A 24,956-nucleotide genomic window follows, 5' to 3' on the forward strand; every position below is an offset into this window, starting at 1 on the left:
GAACTACAGTGCTAGGTGTCTAACCATATACTTAGCTGAGGTGGTAGAAATGCTTTTTTTGACTCTATATTTGGAGCTTAATTAACTCCACAGGAAGTTGTTTGAACTAATAAAGGAAATCGGATAGGAACAGCAGGAAAACCTCAAGCCAGTAGCAAATATATGGCAATTTTCTGCAAATGATACAAGATAATACCAAAAATTCAAAGGAAAGCTTGATTAGAATATTTACATATTTTATTAAATCTTTACAATCGGCAATTATAATCAAATACACAATTATATATACAAGGATTATATACATTTCTGCCCAGACTTTTACATCACAGTACACAGTTTTCCTTAGAAATATGGTATACATTTATCACCAAACAGTAAAATCCAACAGTAGTGTTACAGCACCTGTTAGTACAGACATCTTTTTTCATAAATTACATTTATAAGAAAATATACGGCTGTAAATTGGGCTTTTAAAAATGTCTTTTATAAAATCTGAACATACAATATTTCATTCACAGAATGTTTTTTTTTCTATGTTCTGACTGAAGCCTTGTGCATAAAACAAACTATTGGAATATTTACTAGGTTTATCATCCACCCCCACCCCCTAAATTATGAACAACATTTGACTAATGCTGAGCTTTCTGCTGAGTTGGACTTCATTGGGTTTGGCAGGAGAAAAAATGTCAATTGTAAAACAGTTACAAAATGATAAATAAAAGTAGACAATAAATATCTTTACGAGAATAAGAATTGACTGAAGTTAGAGAGTAATTTTAAAACTCTCCCATTTGAACTGATCCAATATTGTAAAGAAAATGTTACAATGATCGGTTCTGAGATAAGAACCAAATTGTCATTGGGAGCCTATTAAACATATATACCCAGCAAACCCTTCACTCAACCACATCTGATATATTACAATTCTTTTACACTTGGAAGCTTCAAGGAAAATATCCTGAAGATCGGTGCTAATGGTTCAGAGAACAGTTGTGAGCAGGCTAAGACTCTAGTTGTTTCCTTTCTCTTAGGTAAACGTTAGCTTTTGAAACTTGAAGATACCTGAATAAAACCCTCCCCTTTCATTTCCTGCCCTTTTCCTTCCCGTCTAACTTTAAATTTCAGGTTAAATCCTTGATTCCAGGTTTGTAAACATTGTGCAAATTCGGATTCCTGGTCAAACTACTTTTATGGCTCTGGTGATCACTTCAGCTCACTCTCCAGGCAGTCAACATTTAACTGAGGTAGACCAGATGTTTCTAAATTCAGGATTTTTAAAAAAAGTCTCCCAAATCCAGAGGAAACAATTAATATATACGAGTATGACCCCCAAACCTTACTTGATACTGCTAGGGTTTCTTCTTACTGAAATAAAAGACTACTTAGTGGCAGTATGTTGAATTTATTTAAATCCTAATGCTGGTAAATTATAGGCAATGACACAAGTGGGCTCCGGGAGGTGAACACTACCTTACTATCCTAGGGAAAAGTTTAAAGGTTGTCCTTGTTTCCAGGAGTCGGCCTAATCTGTCATGGTTTTTATTTGCTTTTAAATGACTCAAATCCCTAAGCCAGTGTACAAGTTCTTTCCAAGACTTTAAGTACAAGAAAGAGGTCCCCCTGGTGGCCGCCTTGGCTCCAGGCTCAGCCATGAAGCCCCATCACTCCTCGCTCACTGGCTTTGACTTTATTTTGTAAATCATTTACTTTGTTTTTCTAACTTGGAAAGCATAGACTCAGGAAGTAATGGCTCTAAGGTACAAAAATGAAAGCAATGCATATAAGGCTCCCATAACCAAAGTCTGGAAGACCAACTCCTCCCCCTCACCAAGTCCCAGCCCTGAAATCAAGGCAAGTCAAGTATTATTAAGCTTCAGCTAGTTTGGCAGTTTGGAAATCAATATTGACAGAGCACTTAGCCATCCTCCATTCTTCTGTGGTATGAAGCTTTAGCTTTGCATACCATACTTCACATGCAGAAAGACTACGGGGAAAAGCCTATTTTGGAGTAAGACTTAATTCAAGGCCAACCAAGATCTTATTTGCTAAAAATTTCTCTTTAAAGTAAATTCACATTAGATTCCATTTGCTCCTGCCTCAATTATGTTTACATAGAATTTTTTAAAAGCAATTACTTCCCCCATTACAAAAGAATACACCATTTATCTGGAATCTAAGTCACGCTGTACATGAATATACATAACTACAATGCCATACAGCTATTCCGATTAACAGCTGCGTATACCGTTAAAAGTTCACCAGTACCACAAAACTGTACATAAAGAAAGTCGTTTTGCCAAATGATAAAAGGCAGGTGCTGGGGGTGGGGTGGGGGTGGGAGTGTTGCAAGCCTTTCTCGTAAGCTTTTAGATTGATTCATAAATGTTTGGAAAAGAGTACAAAATGAAGCCATGATCTGCTGCTAAACAAGATGTCTACAGAAATCAAAAGTTAATTAACCAAACACTTAAAACTTGTTAAATGTAGACAGTATTAGATTGCCACAAAATAAAGTTTTCTCATTAAGCTACATGTTAGTTGCTATTGTATGAGTTTCTTCATAAATGACCACAGATAAATTTTCTGGTACCCACTCAAGGGAATATTTATAAGAAAAACATGATTCAACAGAAAAGGTGAATAGCCCTAATTGCAACTTTAGAAAGAAAAGCCTTCAAAAGAAAAAAAATACCAGTTATCCCTGGATTTATATATCACCACCATAGTTTTATCATGGCTCTAATAAGCTGGACAAATGGAACAAAATGGATTCAGTTGTTGGTGATACTGGCCTTATGGCTCAAATTGCATACTAAAAGTGTGAGATATTTATTATAAGGCTGATGATGTTTAGAGGTAACATCTTCAAGAGGAAATGAACTGAAAAAAAAAAAGACTTGTGGTCTAGTCTACAACAGAGAACAACACTAACATTCTAGTGTTACTGAGTAGTTATAGCTTTATAAGGTTTTTACCATGGCGGGCCCCAAAGGAAGTTTGTATTGCAAAACTGTATAATTTTTTTGGCCCTGTTTCCCAAGAGTATTAAGCAACCATTTTCCACAACACATTATAATGACCTTTTTTGCCTGGTCCCACTGATCAGCTTCCATGCAGAGAAATTCTCTGAGAAAGCACATTAGCTTCACCTTTGGTTTGTGTAAAAAGGGCAAGGTTAAGAAAAACCCAAATCACCTTGTTCATTTGTCAATAAAAGAAAAAAATGGATATAATGAGCAAAAATGTTCTTACTATAAACATATTTGCTTTGTAATGAACTACCAATTGTAGTGGTATACGTAAGGCAGCACAATCCTGAATGCTCACAGCACTTACCTGCCTTTGCTTTCAAAAGGCAACCTGATCTTGACCTCCCAAAGCTCTAGTGTCAGGAAGTGATGAGGGCTATTACACTAACCGAATGCATTCACGCTTCTCCCCTTCAGTGGCTGGGTCAACCCAATGCCCAGGAATGCCCATTACTTATTCCAAAATGAGAGATAGGCTATCACTGTGTTGCAAAGCTGCCATGTTTGGAAGGGAAAATAAACTCCCATTCTTTCTAATGGGAAAATGTTTTTAAACAAGGCCAATCCTAACATAGCATGCACTGGATTTCTAGGATCTTTAAATAATCCAGTCAGAACCTGGTTGCTCATCACCATATTTAACAACGCCCACAAGAGAGCCTTCCTCTGCATTAGGGTCTACCTTAACCAAAGTTCACTTTTTTTTCCTTTTTAAATACCCACCAGGAGATGTTTTTGTGAGTCATAGTTCATCCTTTTCCATCATTTCAAATGCTTCTATATCTTCATTCCAGTCTGCTAATATGGATTCCATAGGCTGGACTTTATTGTCCCAGCTTACATTAGGGCTAGACTCTTCCTCAGTTTTTGATTGTTCTTGAGGCTGGTTATCTAATTCTGTACATTCACTGTCATGGATTGTAGTCTCATGGTTTTCAGTAGGACAGGAATCTTCTTTGGAAGACAAAATGCTAGCACTGTCCACATCAGCAGGAGATACTGATTCTGGTTGAGAGATGGGAGAACTTTCTTCCACAGACTCCTGATTGACCACACTGAGGTCCTGAGAATCTGCTGTAGTCTTTTCCGATTTTTGATTCTCAGAATCGTTTTCAGAAGACTTTTGTTCCATGTTGTCTACTTCAAGATCTTTAAAAGAATGAAAAACAAGCTTCATGAGACTTACAAAGTACAAAATAATAATACTACTTTACACTGAACAACCCCTCAAAAGCGTACTAATTTTTCCTGTGCTAAAATTTTTTAAAAAGCCAAAAGGGCTCAGAATTGACTCAGGTCAACTCTGATACAAATTAATTAATAATGGAATCATTAAAACATTTCATATTTTCTAGCTAAGTTCACATCAAAAATTCATTACTTATAAAACTAAACAGGTCAACTAATGGATTAAAAAAGTTTTTTATGTTGATATTAGCAAAAAACCAGAAGGTAAAAAAACTGGTAAAAACATACAACACTCAACCCCATCCCCTCCAATAAGAAAATTTTGTCAAAACACTGCAACTAAGAGACCTAGATTATTAAGAAAATCTCAGAAAAAGAAAACAGTCACATTTATGACACTTGTGATGTGATTTTTTTTTAGTTAAAATTTCCATTATAATCCAGGTTTAATGAAATAATATTTAGGAAAGTTTAAGATCTCATAACTTTACTTTAAAGAGAAATAAAAGTGAGTATTTTTGAAGGGTCTTCTACATTCAAGAAAGGAAAGAGAAAAATCTATCCCTCGTAAGGCAGTTAACAGTATTATTATTGTTTGCTACATGGATAAATATTGAGCTATAATTATACTATACACTGCTGCTGATTCAATTTTGCAAATGTAGGTTCTAAAAAGGAAAGTAATACTTTAAAATAAAGATTTTCAGGAACAAAGTAATCTTAAGACTTAAAAAGCTATTTTACTATATAGGGAAGTATTGCTTCTTCCTGTTAATAAATAGATGTGCTCACATTAATCCTGAGACTATGAACACACTACACAGTCAATTCCAACAAAGATTCGTTACCAATCTTTCCCAAATCTGAAATCAGCATAACCTTTTGAAAAATCTATCAAATTGTAATGCTTAAAAAAAATTAACGTTCGTACATAAAAAATAAAATAGCATATACATTAGTGACTATTACACGGAAAGAGATTGATGAGAATATTAGTTGTATGTCGTTTTCATCTAGAAGCATATGTTGTTGGATAAGTAAAGTGTTGTTCCCAAATAAGGATGGAAAGTGACTGAAGTATACATAGCCAGATGTTATTATGGCATTTTAAGAATTTAAGTATTCAACTTGCATATGCGAACTTGAGGCTCATTCATTCATGATACTTACTGCTATCAAAAATGTAGTTTGGAAGCATTTTACCTTTAAATATCGTTGCTGAAATCCCAAGGGTAGCAGAAAGGGGAAGGGGAGAAAGAAAATGCATTAACTAGTCATAAGCAAGAATTAATTCACCTAAGTTTGAAGCGAATGAGTGAATGAAAAAAGGGGATAGATCCAAGTGATCCAAGATGTAAATCATTATCCTCTTATTAGCTTAGAAAACCACAGTCATGTTCATTCACTGTTATATATTAACTCTTGGACAATATCTGAATTGAAAAATCATTTAAGATTTCAACAGAAACAAATTTCTGACTAAGCCATGGCCAGATCACCATAGAGAATCTAGTTTAAGAAGGTCTCACCTGAAAAAACTACTCCATTTAAAAGCTCCATATGGGTATCTATCAAAGACTCTGGAGCAAAGGAACAATCACAGAAGTTGATAAATTATAATTCTTGGCTGGCTACAAGGAAGGGCAATAATCCCATTGGCCTCATGCTAAATCATCTTATTCCAAGAGCTATCTATACCAGTATCACAACAAATGCCCTGCCCACTTTTCCTGGATTTCCCCCTCTTATGGAAATGAGCAAACATTAGGGATGACATCAAATGATATTAAGATTTTTAATTTACAAAGCACTTTTATCTTCAGTGTTTTAAGATTTTTTAAAATGACTTTAGACTAAAATAAAGAGCTAAATATTCTCGGTGGCATTAAAGTATGCTTTGTTTTGGATTTTAGACAAACTATTTGTAGCTGCAGCCGTGTTCTTAAAGATTACTCTCGAGCCAAAGTTTAGCAACAGGGTGAGTGCTATGTTTCTATTATGAGAATCTATGATAATCATTTGATAAAATGGAGTCTTGTGAGAAGGAACAACTATCATACTGACTATCTAAAATTCATCCTGCTGGCAGAAAATTAAAGCACAAAAGAAGTCTGAATGAGAAGTAGATTCAGTAAAACTGGCCAAGGAGTATTCAAATGACTTTATTTCCCTGTGTTTACATCATAGTATCCCTCTTTTATGAGCACATATATATCAAAATATGAGACTAAAATAAAGCACTGATGAAGACTATAATTTATGTAATATCCCAAAAAAATCCAGTTAAAAAAACAGAAGGCAAAAAATCATATTTCATCTTATTTCAAGCACCAAGATATGAATACAGTTCTTAAAAATCTTAAAAATTGTATTCTGTAAAGAAAAATACTGCAACTTACTTTGTAATCAGAGTTAGAGTAGATCTGGATAATAAACTAATGATTTTTCCCTTACCTCGATCTTTTGCTTTATCAGAGAGAAGCACTTCTACCTCCTCATATTCCTTTATTGCATCCAAGATAATATTTCCTTCTTTGTTGAATAAGAATAGCATGGGGATTGTAATGTCATCTGTATTCTTTCCATCACCAGCCATCTGGAAAAGAGGGGCAGTATCGCTACTGCTCCCCTCATTGTCATCTATCCAACGATAAATACAGTAAACTTGAAACCACTTTTCCATGAGCATATTCCCACCATGACTTTTTGTCCTTTAATCTTGTATACACACCTGAATCATGCCGTTATGTCATAAAACATCATAACTGTTATCTTTAAATTGTCTGGGCACCAAGGTTCACTGACTTTCAATTTATTTTTTTCTGGTTTCCACTTTCATAAAGGACCGAGTAAAATGTTTCTGCTCCCCTCTACACAACCGTCAAAAGACTGACTGATAGTTTGATCACCATTTTAGAGAAAGGACAAGAGGGAAAAATCCAATGGCTGATTTTCACATTTCTCATAGCTGTCCTTCGAAGCCATCTACAACTTATTTTTCCCACATTCTAACTCCCCTGGACAACAGAAATACTCTGAAGCTAGGACACAAAAATGCTTTTCATTTCTTTCCTAACTCCTTGTAACAACTAATAAAGGATTACAGAGAACAAGTATGAAATGAAATAAACAATGAAACAAATGTTTTAGGATTAACTGTAACATAAAAGGGAAAACTTTGCTAAGTTTTAAAGTTTTTCTTAGGCAATGAAAGCAATTCTTTAAAAGAAATACTAGTATAAATACTTGATATTTGATAAGTCAGAATTAAGCAGTTTCATTTACATTGAATGTGTAAAATAAGCAAGAAATTAAATTCTCTGATGAAAATAGCTTCAGTGAGGAATAAACAAAGGGAAAAGAACATCAGATTAGGAATCAAGAAACCCAGAACGGAAAGACAGATCTGCAACTTTGTGTACCCTTGAAGTCAATTAAGTTGAGTCTCCCTCATCTTAAAAATGAGGGGATTGACCCAGAAGAACTCTAAGAGCTTTCCTTGTTCTCAGGGGCTATCACAATGAATAAGGAAGGTGGAACAAGCCAATATATGAAATTTCGAGGGAATACTTAGTAAACTAACTCACTTTTCCCACCCTTGAAATGAAGTCTTCAAATTTAATTCTGAAAAAAAAAATCCATTCATCCCGATTATGGATTTTTTAGTAAAGAAATGGATTTAAATGCTTTGTACATTTTTTTTTTAAGTTTGAATATGTACAAGAATGGCAATATTGAGAGTGGAAAGAAAGCAAATACTCTGTGAAAAATCAGACTTGTTAAAAACTAAGGACCATGATTGCTGAACCACTAAAAGGACTCTCTGAAGGACAATGGAAAATGAGAGAAATGCAAGTGTCTGCATTTTTTTTTTAAATGAAGAGAATGGATTTTGCAGAATTTGCCAGCTCTAGGTCAATGAACCTGACTCAGACTCCTGGGGCAAGTGAACACCAGAAAAGGTCAAAGTGATTCCAGAAACCCTCACAGCTTCATCTGAAATAGGGGGTTAACTGACTTCACTTTCTTTCCTGACCAGGTCACTGGACAGGGAAATCAGGGGATATATCAGATAGATATGGACTCAATCCCTCCTGTTATTCTTATAAATAGGACAAAAATCCAGAAGCATAGCTGGATATATATGGAAATGGTAAAATGGACTTGACTGAATCAAAAAGCAGTCAATTATCACCTACTCTCAATTAGAAGGAAGCTTTTAGTGGGGTGCCTCAGGGATCCGACAAAAATCCAGAAGCATAGCTGGATATATATGGAAATGGTAAAATGGACTTGACTGAATCAAAAAGCAGTCAATTATCACCTACTCTCAATTAGAAGGAAGCTTTTAGTGGGGTGCCTCAGGGATCTGTCCCAATCCTATCCTGTGAATACTTTTCATCAGTAACTTGGATAGGTATAAACATGGTCTGCTTATCAAATTTGCAGGTGCCTAGAAGAGACAGTTGACATGTTGGGAAGCAAAATCAGAAAGGCAGCAAGGAAAAGCTAGATCATTACTCTTTGAACTTGCTTTAGAGGGGATTCTTGTAAGATCCTATTCATGTACTCCTGCCTGCTATTCAAAGATGCCAACTGGGCTAACTGGATCCATTAAAATTGATGTTAGATAACTTGGCTTGGGCTCACAACACTGTAGAGCAACACTCTTGTTCTTCTGATTCTTCCTTGCACTTCTCCAAGTGGCTGTTTATCTGCTGTTCTTCCCTCCTTGAGCCACTTTCCCTTCCCTCTCTGCACATACTGAGACAATAGATTCCGTAGCTTTCCCTCTTTCTTTCCTAGTTTTTACTTCAAAATCTATCTACGTTATTCCATTTTCTGCCAAAGCCAGTCCCTCCCCTTTTATACATTGGCCCAACCTCCCTTCTCTTACAGAAGCTTGTTTCTTTCATCATTTTTCCACCCTTCAAACATCCAACCTCTTTTTAATGTCTGGGATCTTTCCTAGGCACATTCCTAGAGTCCCTCAATCCTTAAAAGCACAGTACTTAACCCTACTATCCCCTCAAACTATTGCTAAAAATATCTCTTCTCTTTTACAGAAAACTTACAACCCAGCCCCTCAAATGAAAACTTTTTTCCTGCTTACCAAACTTCAGGCATTCCCTCCCTACTCTTAAGTCTTTATGAGGACTAATTATGTGAAATTATTTAGGGGACTTGGATCCCATGCACCCTAGTGTCAAGACATAGGTGTCACAGTCACATGGCATGTCTAACATCCAGACTCCCTGGTTCCCCCCATCAGGGTAGGTGTCCCAAGATCAATGTGCCAGAGCCAATGCAACATTGCCACAAAGGGAGGAATGTGTAGGTTTTAAAACAAGTTCAGGAAGTGGAGACAGGCTTTCTCCTTATGGTTGTATCTGGCTTCCTGGGCTGGTGTTTTTCTCTCTGCTCCTGATCTCATTTGCCCATCTCTAGCAAGTAGCGGCCTGAGTCAACTAAATGAAGAATCAGATCTATCCCTAAAATCAGAAAGGCCAAGATCTCTCTTTCTACCTCTATCAATCTCTTTCTCTTTACTAATAAATGCTTATAAATCTGGTAATAAGCCTCCAGATTAATTTTATTTATAACATTATAAGGGCCCCTACAATCTGATTTGAACCTACATTTCCAGACTTAGTTCACACTACTCCTCTGGAAGCATTCTAGGTTCTTGGCTTTCTGGCTATTTCCAGAATGCAGTATCCCACAACCTTCCTATTATGGTGCTTAAGAATACTGAAGGTACCTGGACATAAAAAATATTCATTGTCAAAATGTTTGAAGATGTGCATTTCCCTTAATGACTGCTGCCTATTAAGAAAACAGCTGAGATATTTGTTCTAATGGACTACCAAGAGAAATTCCACTATAAAATCAACTTACAAAAAAAGGGGAAATTCAATTTACAGGCATGAAATTTTATTAAGGTTCGTAAGGGAAAAAAATTATTTAAAATTATGTACTTGACTATCTAGCAAAGTAATAGGGAAAAATTGCTTACCAATAACAATGCCACCAATTGCTCCAGCTTTTTGGATATTCCGAGCCTTTTCAGCAAACATGCACTGGCCTCTCTGCATCAAAGCAATTTTCCCCATTACTACTTCAGGGTTAGTAATCTCTGAACAGCCATTGTATGGTTTACTGCTTGCAACAAATCCTCTTGTCTATTGAAATATACAATGATTAGAAATAGAGTTAGAAACCAGAATTTTGATTCTCCAAACTAATCAAGAGTAATCATTAATACAATATTTGAGACTTCAAGAAAAGGATTTAATAAGAACTCATTTCATTTGCATATGTCATATCATATTTGCACATTTTAATCTAATTTTTGTTTCAAACATTTTGAACTACATTTTGTCATAAGGCCAAACTAGAAAAGATCTGGCTGTTTCAGGATACTTATTCCTATTACTTAATTGGTCTGAAAAACTGCCATCAATTCAGCATCTACTACATTACCCTATGCAGATTAGGTGTTCAACTGGAGTTTCTCCAGAAGAAGGCAACCATCTAACAAGAACTTTAAAAGTATATCATGAGAAAGGATACCTAAAAAGGCATTAGGATATTTAGCTTTGAAGATGAAATTATGGTGAGAGATATATTAGCTTGTCTTCAAATTTTTGAAAGCTACAATGTGGAAAAAAATGTTTTTTGTTGCTCTAGTAATGAGAACTAGAACTAAGATTAATATAAATTTAGTTGAAATTCTGCAGACTGAAATCAGTTTGTTTAATAAAAATTTAAAAATCTGTATTCTACCAAAAACACATGTTCCAAAGAAGATGGGCCTTGAGAAATTTTCAACTAGTTTTTAAGAAAACCAAAGTCAAACTCTAACTTAACTAGGAATGATTATTTTTTAAATATCTTATAAAGTCAAAGAATGTCAAATTCTTATTTTATAGAAGAAAAAAATGAAGACCAGCTAGCTACTTTGTATCAGCACAGTTAACACTTATTCCTGGTCTTTTGGTGCTCTCCATATATTTATCTTTAATAGTATCCCCACATACCGTCCCCCTCCCAACAAACCTACTGACTGTAATGCCTTTAATATACAGACAATATAAATGAAAGGCAAATAGTGTTCTATTAGCTATGTTGGACTACAGAAATAAAAGATGCTTTTATGGTAAGGATCCATTACGAATTCAAAAGACAAACAAAACATAATTCTGCAAACAGTTTGCTTTTTAGAAGTTAGCCTTTATAGGGCACTTGACTTCTTGTCACAAAATCCACTTTTCCTTTTTTTTTAAACCCTTACTATCGGGGTTAAATGACTTGTCTAGGATCACCCAGCTAGGAAATGTATGAAGTCACATTTGAACCCAGGACCTCCTGTCTCTAGGCCTGGCTCTCAATCCAATGAGCCACCCAGCTGCCCCCTTTTGCCTTAAATTTAAACAAGGTGATTTTCACAGCCCCAGATTCTTCCAAGTATTAAGACCTTTCACATCATGCAATTTATTTCCTACCTAATGCAAAAATCCATTCTGTGAAAATCAGTTCATTTGACATCTACTAAGTACCTTCTATGTAAATGGCTTGGTTCTAGGTTTACGCCAGTAACTATGCCAAGGATATATAGAAACTCTTTCCTACACAGAATACCAGAATAGTAGATAAAAGTGCTAGGCTGGGAGTCAAGATGATATGGGTTCAACTACAACTTCCTGGGATCTAGGAGGCCATGACCTAGTTTCTCAATAGATAATCTCCATATCCTTCATGCAACTTACTGATTAGTTACTAATAGAGATTTTTAAAAATTAAGTAACTTGCTCAGCATCATCTTACTGCTGGTGTAAACCTTAAAATTTCTTATACTTATAAATGTTGGAAATTTCACCATTGGGAAATTTCATACTTGAAAAATTTCCTATTGATAGTGGGTCTTGGCTATTGGAATGTGAACCCCATTGGCATGGGAGGTTCCTCCTCCTCCCTTCTTAAGATTACTTTAGGACAGAAACCTTTTGCTGAACAATGGAAAGGACTTTGACCTATGCTTAAGCATAGAACAGGAATTTCTTTGAGTCATGATTGATTTTAGAACTGATACAATGGAGATACTTGGAACGACAGAACCAAGTCTTGGAAATTGCAATCTCCACCCTACTCGGTCCTAACAGGATATAGGAAGGGCTGCAGCATAGATCAAAATTTAATTATTCCAATCTCTACCCTACTCAGGGTAACAGGATTTAGGAAGGGCTGTAGCAAAAGATCAAGATTTAATTATTTGAGAATATGACCTTCAACAGACATGTGCAAAGCCACAGACCTCTGGGCGGTCCTGGGTTAAGCTAGAGCCACCATTGGCACAGGGAAGACATGGACAGTGATTGGTAGATGTGAGAACTGAGGGGAGGGAACTTGGATGGTTTCCTTAAAGATAGAGGGGTCTGAGGACTGAGGGGTGGTTGGAGAGTTTTGGCTCTGAGTGGTTGGAGAGGTGCTCTGAGAAGCTTGCTCTGAAGGAAGCTGAAGGTGGGGGCCTCTGAGACTGTTTCTCCATTTTGGTCACGTGAGTAATAGGGACTGATCTCTTTTCTTTGCCCCAGCTATCTAAGGGCTTGGGCCTTTTGGCCCAGCCTAAACAGAAGGGGTATTTAAGCCCTATTCCCTTCTCTCCCCTTTCTCTCTCCCTCTCTCTATCTCTAATTCCTTTTTTTCCTCCTGTTTGTAATTAAACTCTATAAAAGGTTGACGGCTGACTTAAATGAATATATATCAGTCTTTTAAAGTGATTTCCTTGTCACACTGGTAAGGGTTAGAGAAAGAACCTGAACCCAGATCTTCTCAACTCTAAGCCTAGGTATCTATCAACTATATAAAAAATACAACAGGTTTGATAAATGGTTTTCAAAGCTCTGTTTAACTACCTAAGAGGCAGGGAACAGAAGAAACGGTACAGAATTTAGAGACAGAGCATCTTATCTTGGATTCTAACACAGACTTGTGCCTGACATTAGGCAATTTTTCCCACTTCAATAGGTTTCAATATTCCTCACCTTTCAAATGAAATGATGGATAAGATAGCTTCAAAGGTGTCTTCTTACCCTAATTCTAGAATCCTATAACCTACAACAGTGATTAGTTCATTACTTGATTGTGTGATTTACTTCTGAACCTTCACCATATCTAAAAGATTCTGAAGATCCTTTATAAAAAAGATTTTAACAAACTGAAATGATCAGCTTTAAGTCCCGAACTTAAGATCCAAAAAAGTAACTGCAAAGAAAGGGCATGTGGTTTAAGCATAGTACGTGCAATAATGGCTATGAGGTTATGGTTAATTAAATATCTGACATAAGCTTAATAAAATGTGGCTGCCAAAAAAGCAAACATAATCTTGACCTTCATGACTAGAAGGATGTTTTCACTGGTGAGATTAATATGTGGTAATGTGGGTGTCTGGTACAGGGTCACTAATGGCTACATTAGCCATATATTAACCTGATTCCATTCTTTGGAGTAACAGCACATTTGGAATCAGACACTTTATTACAGATGCCATATTTTAAGAACACTGGAATACATACAGAAGAAGACATCCAGAATAGTGAAGGAATTCCAAGCTATATCATGGTTAATGACTGAAGAAATTAAGGACATTGTTAGCATAAGAGAAAAAAAAAAACTCCTGAGGTGAGTTAGGAGAGAGGGAAGAGAGAAGAACATAACAGCTATTTTCCCATATCTGAAAGTTATTGCATATAAGAAAGATTTGTCTTTGTGTGGCTTCAGTAATAAACCAAAGGCAGAACTGAAGTTAATGCTTATTAAAGCAAGTATATATATGAAGAGAAATGAACAATTAACACATAAAGTACACCAAAGACACCTAAAATAAATAGATCATGCCTTTTTTCTTTATCTCTTTCACTGACAGGTGAAGCAGGCACTTCCCAGAGTAGGCACTGATAAATGTCTGCTGAACAAATAAATGATTTCAGCTGTTCAAAATGGAATGGGATGACTTGTTATATAATGAATTTGATGTTAACAGAAGTACTCATGAAAAACAGATAACTATGTTTCAGCATCACTGTAGAAGATTACATTATCTGATTCCTAAAAATTTTGTTGTTTGATCATTCTGCATATTTCATTAAATAAGTTTCTTTTAAAAACAATTACCTTTAGACAACCATAATTGTAGCAAACTTTTTGAATGTTACTATAACTTTATATAATCCCAAAAGCCTACCAAACCCAGGCACTTCATTCTTTAGAATATTAGGTACACCTTACCCACACCCCTCCCATAAGATTATTGGAGATCAAAGACTACTGACATTTACATATATCATCCAACAAAGAAGTTCAAACGCCTGAAATATAAGGATTTCTAACTTGGAAAGGCAGAACATTAAATTTTACGTAATTAATAATAAAAATTACACTGGTGATTTTTAAAAATTTAGCTTCCTCAGATTTAATTTTTCTTAGTATAGCATGCTCAAATTTGGGTTTATTAATATTTAATATTTCTGATAAATCAAAACTATTTTTAGAGAACAGACAAGTTGGGTTATATTTGAACAATCCTAAAGCATAAGATAGGCAAGAACATACACATGGCATACACATACCCCTGATTTGTGTTTGGACAGGTCCATTCCAAACTGTGCTGGCCCCGCGGTCAATACCACCCTTCCAAAAAATGGGTGGGAGACGATCTGAACAGCTCGGGGGGGCAACTGTTGTTCTTTCTGTTGCTGACTAGACAACTCAATCATCTCTTGCATAAATCGCAAACCATCTTCAGCATCAAGTGAGCTTGCAGCCTAAAATGGAAATCAAACATCTCTATTTGTCCCTCCATAAAATATCTTCATTTTTTTGTTGCTGATGAGTTACTTTTTAATAATTAACTCTATACTTCTTTCTACCTACTCCAAACATAAATGTATAGCCTCCCTAGTATTAAGAATTTTAAAAAAAATGCTTCTAGATATTGTATTTTCTAAAGTCTGACCAATCTCATTTTCTGGCAGTAGATATCAATAATGCCCAAAGGGATGCAGAATTCACTTCTGAATCACTCTTTATTAGTGACTGAGCATAATGATTTTCACAGGATCTTCTTTTTCTACTACTCTACTGATTATCCTAGTAGGGAGAAATATGAGCCATAAATGGAAGTCACGAAGAAGAAAACTTCGATATAAAATTAAAATGTCCTAAAATGAGGGTTATACTTTAAAAAAAAAAGCCTCCCAAAGGGAGTAAGAGGGGTAGAAAGTTACCCCTCTCCAGGTCTTCAGGCAAATTCAGGATGATCTTGTTAGAGATACTGGAATATATTGTTCAGGTACTAGTTGGATTAAATGGCCTCTGAAGTACTTTCCAACTCAGATTCTGTAAATGCTTCCCTTTAAGAATGAATCCACTAGGGGGCAGCTGGGTAGCTCAGTGGATTGAGAGCCAGGCCTAGAGATGGGAGGTCCTAGGTTCAAATCTGGCCTCAGACACTTCCCAGCTGTGTGACCCTGGGCAAGTCACTTGACCCCCATTGCCTAGCCCTTACCACTCTTCTGCCTTGGAGCCAATACACAGTATTGACTCCAAGACGGAAGGTAAGGGTTTTTAAAAAAAAAATTTAAAAAAAAAAGAATGAATCCACTAGGATAGTTAGGTGGTGGTTCACTGGATAGAGACAGACTTAGAAATGAGAGGTCCTGGCCTCAGATACTTCCTAGTTGTGTAACCCTGGGAAAGTCATTTAATCCTCACTGCCTAGCCCTTGCTGTTCTTCTGCCTTGGAACCAATACTTAGTAAAGGTTTAAAAAAAAAAAGGATGAATCCACTGTCTTCCCACATGAATCTTCTTTCCCAAGCTGACCCCCATAAAAAAGAAATACTCTAAATGCATAGTTTATTCAGATTAAACATATTAATAATGTAAATACTATAATTCAGTGGTTCACTTAAAAAATTCCTTATAAATGCAAACAGTTCTTTAATATAAAACACATTACTGAAAATATTTTAATTGATAAAATTAATGTAATTTTACAAAATAGGTATGACAGGTGAGCAGAAAATGCATGAAGAAGTTAATATTTCTGAAAATGTTGCAGTTAGATTAGTTGCTTTTTGTATATTGAATAATTTTTTTAAAACAAATTTTTAAAATGAAAAGTACAACATATTAATAAGCCAAATAATCACTCTGGGTCCCATTTTCTTAAATTTTCAAAGGAGACTGGATCAAGATTCTAATCCATTATATAAAATTTCATGATTCAAATTGAAGTTTTTAGGATTCCAAATATTTTATTTTAATTAATGCTAATAGGATACCCCCATCCCCAAAAAAAGGTATGGAAAAAAGTATATAAATAAAATAGCAGAGTCTCACCTGAATTGCATGTTGGACCAATTGCACTCTTCCATCTTTGAGATGAATCAAACTAACTCCCATCTTTTTTAAGATTTCCAAATGCTCAGGATTACTGGCCATGAAATCTCTGGCTCTCAGTGGGGGCTTAGGTCCACTTCCAAAACTCTCCTCTCTGCTAAGAACACAACAAATCAGTATTATAATTACCTATTAAAAATAATGAAAGGCAAACAATATGACCAAGAGCTCAATTCCCACATATATTTTCCTCTATATAGCTATAGCAGAACTTTTAAAATGAATAGTCTTGCTACTTGATTATTTACATGCCCAAGTTCTTTTATTAGCAAAATTGTTGGAAGGGACTAAATGAGTTGCCCAGTTTTTGTGTAGGGGATCTGATTTTTTTTTCTTTTCCTTCTAATTAGTAATAAGTATTCTCAGATTAAAATTGACAGGAATGGGCATAAAAAGATAGCTTCTTCCTCAGTTCTCAACAATTCTATTGTATTACAAAGCAAAACTGTTTAAAGTTGCTATGATTTCTTCAGTCCTATTTTGAAATATAAACTATGTGCATTTAGCTTCTTCCACAAAACTTTAAACTTGAAATCAAAGGTCTTGCCTTATTGATCTCTGCATCTCTCTGTTCCTAGAAAGCCATCCATAAATATTTCTTGAGTTGGTGAATGGACTTGACAAACTATCTTGCATGAAAGAGAGCTATGGAAAGTACAGTTCCATATTACTCAATAGCTCATAGTATTAGTTTTCCAATTAAAAATGAAAGCACCAACAAAAAGTTGCCTTCCATATATGCCTACAATAAATAAAATTTTTATATCACAAACAGAAATAGTTATCACAACTGTATATTTCCCATCAAGCCATTGTCATGCTGTTTTTCCTAAGTCCCCTACTAGTCATGACCAGCTCCTTTAATTATTCAAATTTTATACTAATTACTTAAATGAAAAACTATCCATCTTACACTCTGACAACACCTCTAGGACAGCTTTTATCCACCACATTTTTCAAGGGTTCACGAATACTCTGAGCATACATTGGATCATTTGGGAAGAGAATCTGAGTATTTGGACATGTCCAATCAAAGTTACTGTCATCCAGTTCTGTATATTCTGTTGTCTGTAAGAAAAAATATATGAAAAGAAAAGAAATTAATCAATTCATCATCACTTCCTAAGATAAAACTTTTAAAGAAACTCAAGTACCCTCAGACTATATCTAAGTGAGAAAAGAATAACCCCATTGAAGAGTTCTCCTTTTGGCTACAAGTACAAATGACAATAAAATATTTCATTCAGAAAGATAACTCACTGTGTTTTTCTTAGAGACTGTTTGATTTGTAGTAGAAAGCCAAAGAGGTAACAGATGGGCTTCTGTTGTAAAAATGTAATCTTCTATGTCAAAAATAATATCTTCCTTATCAGCAAACAGTAGGTAAAGATATTTAAACATTTCAGCCAAGAAGAAAGAGTCCATTCTAAAAATATCAAAGAGAAAATTTGAAAACCTCCAAATTTACTATCCTTACTATCCAATGCAAAGTCACTTTTTAACCACATATAACCCAATTTAAAAGTTCCAAGGGAATTCTTAAATAATTCTAATAATCCCACTGCTACATTCTTATCTCTACTTTGGTTTTTGTTTTTAGAACCTTACCTTCTGTCTTAGAATTGATACTAAGTATCCATTCCAACACAGAGGAGTAGTAAAGGCTAGGCAGTTGAGGTTAAATGATTTGCCCAGGGTTACACAGCTAGGAAGTGTCTAAGGCCAGATTTGTACTCATCAGCCCTGAACTCTACTCACTGAGCCCCCCGTCTGCCCTTCCAAATGAATCACAATGTGCCAAAGATGAGAGAAGATCAACTAGGACTCTCCTAGTCCAACTAAAGAGCTCAGGGCTAAGATTCAAATGCCTCCACTTTATCATGTCTACCAGATGGTAGACTGGTTAGTCACCCTATCTTTAGTCTCAGTGTACTCATGGCAAAGCAGAGATAATCTGACTTCTGCTAACTTGTCCATAGGATTACTTCCTCTGCAAATAACACCACTTATGTATACAGAACAACTAATAAAATATTCAACTCTTATTTCGAATGTCAGAAGAATATGCTGGTGGGTCAAAAATAAAACTGGGATAAAATTATAGTAAAACTTCATAAGGGAATAAGCTATTCCATAAAGGGAACAGCAACAAATTTCACTAACTTCTTAAAAAGGGGCAGTGTAATGTAAAGGGGAAAAAAGTTCTAGATTTGGAATCAGATGGCCAGAATTCCAAATCCCAGCTCTGACACATATTTGTGTTACTATAAGCAAGTCACTTGAATTTTCTAAGCCTCAAGTTCCTCATTTGTGAACTATCTAGATATTTCACAGTTGCTATGAGGAAAATGGCTTGGGAAAACTTAAAAGTATATTATACAAATGTAAATTAATAATAATGGTTTGATGGATTAAATAACAAATTATCCAAAGTATTCTTTTCAGTCTTGGGTACCATGTTTCATAAGCCATACTATAACCAGAAGGATGCCCAGGGTAGAGAGAGTTTGGTGAACTAAAAACATTCAGTTTGAAGGTGGAAAAAAATGAGGGAAACAACAGCAGCTCTCTTCAACTCTTTGTACAGCTGTTAAATGGAAAAGGGAACAGATTTATTCTGTTACTACTGGAGGAAAGTGTTTCCTAATAATTAGAGCAATCTAATAGTCAAGTGGATTTCCCTTAAAGAAGAGATCTTCCCATTCCTTAGAGCATCTGAACAAGAGCTAAATGAACACCTGCCAGGTTAGCTGTTAATGGATTCCTGAATAAGGTCCCAAGGTAGAGGAGATGACTTTTATTTAGCACTCCTCTCAAATCCAAATCATATGGCTCAATTATATCATCCTTTAAACAATTCCAGCATTGCTTCAATAGAATGTCTTGAGGGCAGTGGCCCTCCATATGCTCAGAATCCAGCACAGTGTCCAAGACCCAGAATAAATGTTGATTCAGTATGAGTGAAATGATGTACTCAAGGCCTGCTGAGCTACTATGGGTTGTTAGCCTCTTTAATTTATGACCTCAGGCTGTACTGCTGCTCTCATTCCTGCCTGGTTTGCCTCAATGTCAGGCTATAAACTCATTTTGTGCTGCTTTCTATGTACATGCCTCTGGTAGCCTTTTCTTATCCTCTTTACACTGCAAAATTAGATCCTCAGGCTTATAGATTTGTGCCTAAAAGAGTTCCAAAGTAAAGGCTTCTTCAGGGAGAGAATAATATACATCTCATGACCTTCAGTGTGCTGCTCAACAGTTTTTTTAACAGGCTAATTTTTGGCTTTTCAATTGTATTCTGACTACCCAAGTGAATTTTCATATATGAAACACTGCTGCAGAATTAGAATCTGAATTTAAGCACCAATGGCACTCAAGGCAAGTCACCTATCCAGGCCTGTTTCTCAATTTATCCCAATTCAAGATGATAATATTCATACTCTCTACCTCACAAATATGTTGTGAAAACAAAAACAAACACTTAGCAAACCTCAAATAGGTTAGCTATGTTAGCTATCATTACCACATATGAGTTTACCAAAATACATTTTTCCTCATTAAATGGCATTCCATTAGTGTCTAACAGAACAAAACTTCTCAGTAATGCTTTTTTCCCTTCTAACTAGCACTTATAGCTAAGTAGAAGGTGTTGAAACATAAAAGTTGTTTATCCTGCAATAAACTCATTGCTCTGAAAAACTGCCCAAATTCAAGTAATTTCTAAACAAGTATTTTGTTTCTAATCAGTAAAAGAATAGAATACATTCATTTCTAATACTCATTTTATAAGATTTAAACATTATTAAATTGTTTAAAACAGTATAAGACTGGTTTACAAATTATTTCCTCCAGCAAATTTTACTAATATGGTGGATTTATTTGAAGAGTAATGCAAGTTTTTTTTTTTAAGTTGTATAAACATAAACTTGAGGAAAAGTGAATACTAAGAGCATTTTACCTATCTTCATGACTTCCAGTACGAACATCCTTCATGGCAGCAAACCCACAAGGCACTCTAGCATACTTATTTAAATTTTCAATGAGTGTTTTCCCTACTTCAAGGTAATAAGGATCACCTGTAGCCTATTAAAAAGAAAAAAGAAAGATGAATAAAATATCCACATATTCACATTACATAGATTCTATTTCTAAAAATAAGTTAGAGAGAGGCTCAGTCAAACACATAAAGTTTACTACATTTCTTAAATTGTAAAACTAAATTATTCTCCTTTATACTATGGATGTATGGACAGAAAGAGGATGTCAACTATGATATCACTTAATAACATGTTAAATAGTTGCTACTGTGACACATTCAACAATTATATATTCGATAAGGATCTTGAAAATTCAACTGTTACTTTCAAATGACAAAACATACAGGAAGAAATGAGGACATGGAGGGAAAAGAAAAAAACTATCTTACTTTATATAAGAAGTAGGTACTTTCTGCAAATTCTGGCCGTAAGGGATGCTGAGCCCAGTGTACTCTGAAATCTGTAGTAAAAGCCTAAACAAAATGTTGAAATACCAGATAAAATTTAGATGTAGAAACTCACAATAAAAATAGCAAACAAAAGGTTTTGGAATAGCAGAAAATGCTACAGATGACACACAGTATTCAGCTAAAAAACATATGCATTATGTATTAAAAAAGGAAATAAACATTTCCTTTCAAAAAACTTGATCTTAACCAATTTAAATTTATAAGAATAAGATAAATGGTTAAAGATATATAAATAAGCTATTTTCAAAGGAAAAAAATCAGTCAACAGCTATATAAAAAATGTTCTAAATCACTAATTGCAAAACATAAATTAAAGCAACTATGAGGTTCTACCTCATATTGATCAGACTGGCAAAGACGACAAATATTGGAGGGGATGCAGGAAAGCAGATCCATGAGTGCACTGTTAGTAGAGCTGTGAATTGATATAATCCTACTGAAAGGCAAATCAGAACCATGTCCAAACTAATCTGTATATATACCGTTTGACCATGCTACCCTCTACTGGGCTTATACACCAAAGAGATAAAAGAGGAAAAAGGACTTGTTATGTATACAGAAATATTTACAAGTCTTTTGGTGATAGAAACTAGAAATCAAGGCAATATTCCAAATTGGGAAATGTCTAAATGAATTGTGACATGAATGTAATATTATTATGCTTTAAGAATTAAGGCAGTTTCAGAGGAATCCAGGGAGACCTCTATGAAATGATGCAGAGTAAAAAGGATCTCCTTGCTCACATAAGACATTTCATTCTCCTGACTTTGAGCAGTGTGAGTGAGATGTCTGTCCTCTTGACAGTGGTTGTTATTCCTTAGCTTAGGTGTTTTTAAAAATTCTTTTTAAATCAACACTTTGACATGAAGTAAGTATAGTTTTTGTTATCTTTGCTGTAGAATATTTGTTGCCTTTTGTTAATTAGTGAAAATAATAAAAGCTTGAAAGTGTGAGACTTCAAAAAAATCAAAAGCACCAGCTGCCTCCCATCTCCCTTATCTCCATGTCCCAGTATCCTTCAATTCTCAACTAAAGGCACACCTTTTACGAAAAGTCTTTCCCAGGCCTCCTTACTCTTAATGTCTTGCCCCTGAGACTCTCTAGCTGTCCTGTTTGTATATCCATGGTGTCTCTTCTATTCATTTGTGAGGTTCCTAAGAACAATTGGGTTTTTTCCCTTTCTTTATATCCTTGCCACTTGGCACATAAAAATCACTTAATAAATGTGCCTAAATGAACTAGGAGACCAATTCACATATACTCCAAGGGTCTCTGGAACTCTAATCAATAAAGTAATATTGAAGTCCAGAAGAAATAAGATACCACTTGACTCCTGTCAGAGAGGTGATGAATTTGAAATGTAATGAGACACATTTTCAGACATAGCCAACATAGTAATTTGTTTTGCCAGACTATCCATCTATTGTACTGAGGTCTTTATGTTAATATTTTTAAAACTTTTAATAAGGAGTAGTAATGGGTAGAATAGATTAGTAAAAGAAAAAAAATACGTATAGACAATTCTCTGGAAGTAAGAGGCACATAAAGGGAAATTTAAGAATTTAAAAACAAAGCACATCAATAGAATTTAATACTTTTTGCAACCAAAAAACAAATAAATAAAAGAAATATTTTTTGCCTTCACTGATTGTCATCAAACTTTTTATCAAGGGTTATATTCCCACAGATTTACATGAAATTCCAAAGAAAAAGTTACTTAAAATCTGTTCCACATAGGAACAGAGAAAATGGTAGGAATATCACAATGAAACCAATATCCTTTTAAGTTTCCCATAATTGAGAGTTTTGCACTCATAAGGATTAAAAAAAATCTAAGCTTTCACAAATATAGTGAATGAACAGCTTAAGTGCGTTGGAGAATCCCCTCTAAGCAGCTAATGAAATAGTTTCAAGACAACTCATATACATTTTTGAAATTTTGAATTCTACCTTTTATCAGAAGCTAAAAGGTGCTATCAGAAATTAGTTTGGTGGTAGCTTTAACCTAATCTACCACCAAGATCTAAGTAAACCTAGATACCTGAGAAGTCTGCTAAAATTTATAAAAATACTATGTGAAAAACCAATGGTTTCTCTCATCCAGAGGAATCCACCTATCAATAATGCATATTTGTGATTATGAAAAAGTGAAAAATACAAATTTAAATAGAAAAAGAATTATCTATATTTTCCCAAAACACCATGTTTGTTTGTTTTTTAATTAAGCAACTTATTATAATCTTTATTATTTTTTTACTTACCTCTGGAAGAAAATTGTGCTTTTTTATCACCTGATATAACATTTCATGAGTTTCAATAGCAGGTCTAATGTCCCCCTTTAAAACCTAGAATCGTGAAACAAAAATTAAACTAAATATGTAAATCATTTGGAGTTTTGTTTGTTTGTTTTTTTTAAACCCTTATCTTCCATCTTGGAATCATTACGGGGTATTGGTTCCAAGGCAGAAGAGTGGTAAGGGTTAGGCAATGGGAGTTAAGTGACTTGCCCAGGGTCACACAGCTAAGAAGTGTCTGAGGTCATATTTGAACCCAGGACCTCCCATTTCTGGGTCTGACTCTCAATCCACTGAGCTACCCAGCTGCCCCCTAGTTTGTTTTTAAAAAAAAACCTCTTACTTTCTGTCTTAGAATCAATACTATGTACTGGTTCTAAGGCAAAAGAATAGTAAAGACTAGGCAATGGATGTCAAGTAACATTTTAGTCCAGGACACAGCTAGGATGACCAAATTTGAACTCAGAACCTCCTGTCTCTGGGCCTGGCTCTCTATCCACTGGGCCTCCTAGCTGTCCCCTACCTAAATTATTTGTCATCAGTTTTATGCAGAACCGCAATTTTAAAAAAATGTAAATATGACCTTTTTTGCTCCTAGGCAGCTCCTAAACTATTTGCCCTTGTTTGTCACTTGATTTGATTCAGGCAGAGCTGTTGTTATCCTTGTCAGAGAAGATTTCAGACTACACCATTTACTTGATGATGATCTGTTCCAGATACCAGTAGAAATCAGCAACTAGCTAAAGGATGTATCCACCTAAAAGTCTCATGATCTAAAGTGGTCAGGTTAGTTCAGCTGCTTTAACAACAAGGTCATGTATTCAATCCCCTCAGGAGACAGTAGGACATAATAGAAAACTATATATCCACATAATACTGGATATGAAGAATCAGAAGACCTGGATTTGAAATACAGCTTACTGACTGGAAATTTGAGCAAATCATTTCATCTCTTTAATAAGATTGTTAAAATGATTCCTAAGTCTCTTTCAGTTCTAAATACTATGTTCATATAAAACCAAATCTGGTCTCCTGACACCTTCCTCCTTCCACCTTTCTTTCAATGGCATCATCATTCTCTCAACTCATTCATGAATAAAAACTTTTTTCTTCATCACCAAATCCAATAATTAAATATTGTCTATTCTTCCTTGAAAATTTCTCAAATCTGTCATATTTCTCCTTCATTCCTATTGGTAACATTCCAGGCCAACTCTACAGTATTCACCTCCTTAGAAGCCATAACTACTGAAGATCTGGCAAAAGAAATAACATTCCCAACCACAAAGTCCTTGGCATCATTACATGGTTTGACATCAAAACTGATATAAGGATACTAGAGAACATGAATTTGCCTCGATGCTGCATCCTAAGAACCAATGGGTCTTTCCCTTTAATTTGCAGTAGAAATTTCCTATATGTGTTTTCTCTATCTATTAGAATGTGAGCTCCTTGAGAACAGGAATATCCTGGTTTTTCT

General features: G+C 35.1%; 1 protein-coding gene across 3 annotated transcripts in view; it reads right to left on the bottom strand.

The window, feature by feature from the left end:
- Window positions 1–219: 219 nt before the first annotated feature.
- The window catches only part of EDEM3 (ER degradation enhancing alpha-mannosidase like protein 3), a 63,482-nt gene continuing 38,745 nt past the window's right edge, over window positions 220–24,956 (bottom strand). For 2 of the 3 annotated variants that reach the window (XM_007480956.3, XM_056815647.1), the window contains 10 exons: window positions 23,444–23,527; window positions 21,102–21,185; window positions 20,634–20,758; window positions 17,939–18,104; window positions 17,592–17,746; window positions 16,619–16,775; window positions 14,846–15,040; window positions 10,234–10,399; window positions 6,672–6,857; window positions 220–4,178 (listed from right to left, as the gene is read on the bottom strand). In XM_007480956.3, coding sequence (XP_007481018.1) covers window positions 3,772–4,178; window positions 6,672–6,857; window positions 10,234–10,399; window positions 14,846–15,040; window positions 16,619–16,775; window positions 17,592–17,746; window positions 17,939–18,104; window positions 20,634–20,758; window positions 21,102–21,185; window positions 23,444–23,527 — 1,725 coding nt within the window. In that variant the 3' untranslated portion in view covers window positions 220–3,771. The remainder of the gene's footprint in view (window positions 4,179–6,671; window positions 6,858–10,233; window positions 10,400–14,845; window positions 15,041–16,618; window positions 16,776–17,591; window positions 17,747–17,938; window positions 18,105–20,633; window positions 20,759–21,101; window positions 21,186–23,443; window positions 23,528–24,956) is intronic. The other variant, XM_001375647.4, reaches the window with a different exon arrangement.

This window comes from Monodelphis domestica, chromosome 2 (assembly GCF_027887165.1).
Source record: "Monodelphis domestica isolate mMonDom1 chromosome 2, mMonDom1.pri, whole genome shotgun sequence".
NCBI lineage: Eukaryota > Metazoa > Chordata > Mammalia > Didelphimorphia > Didelphidae > Monodelphis > Monodelphis domestica.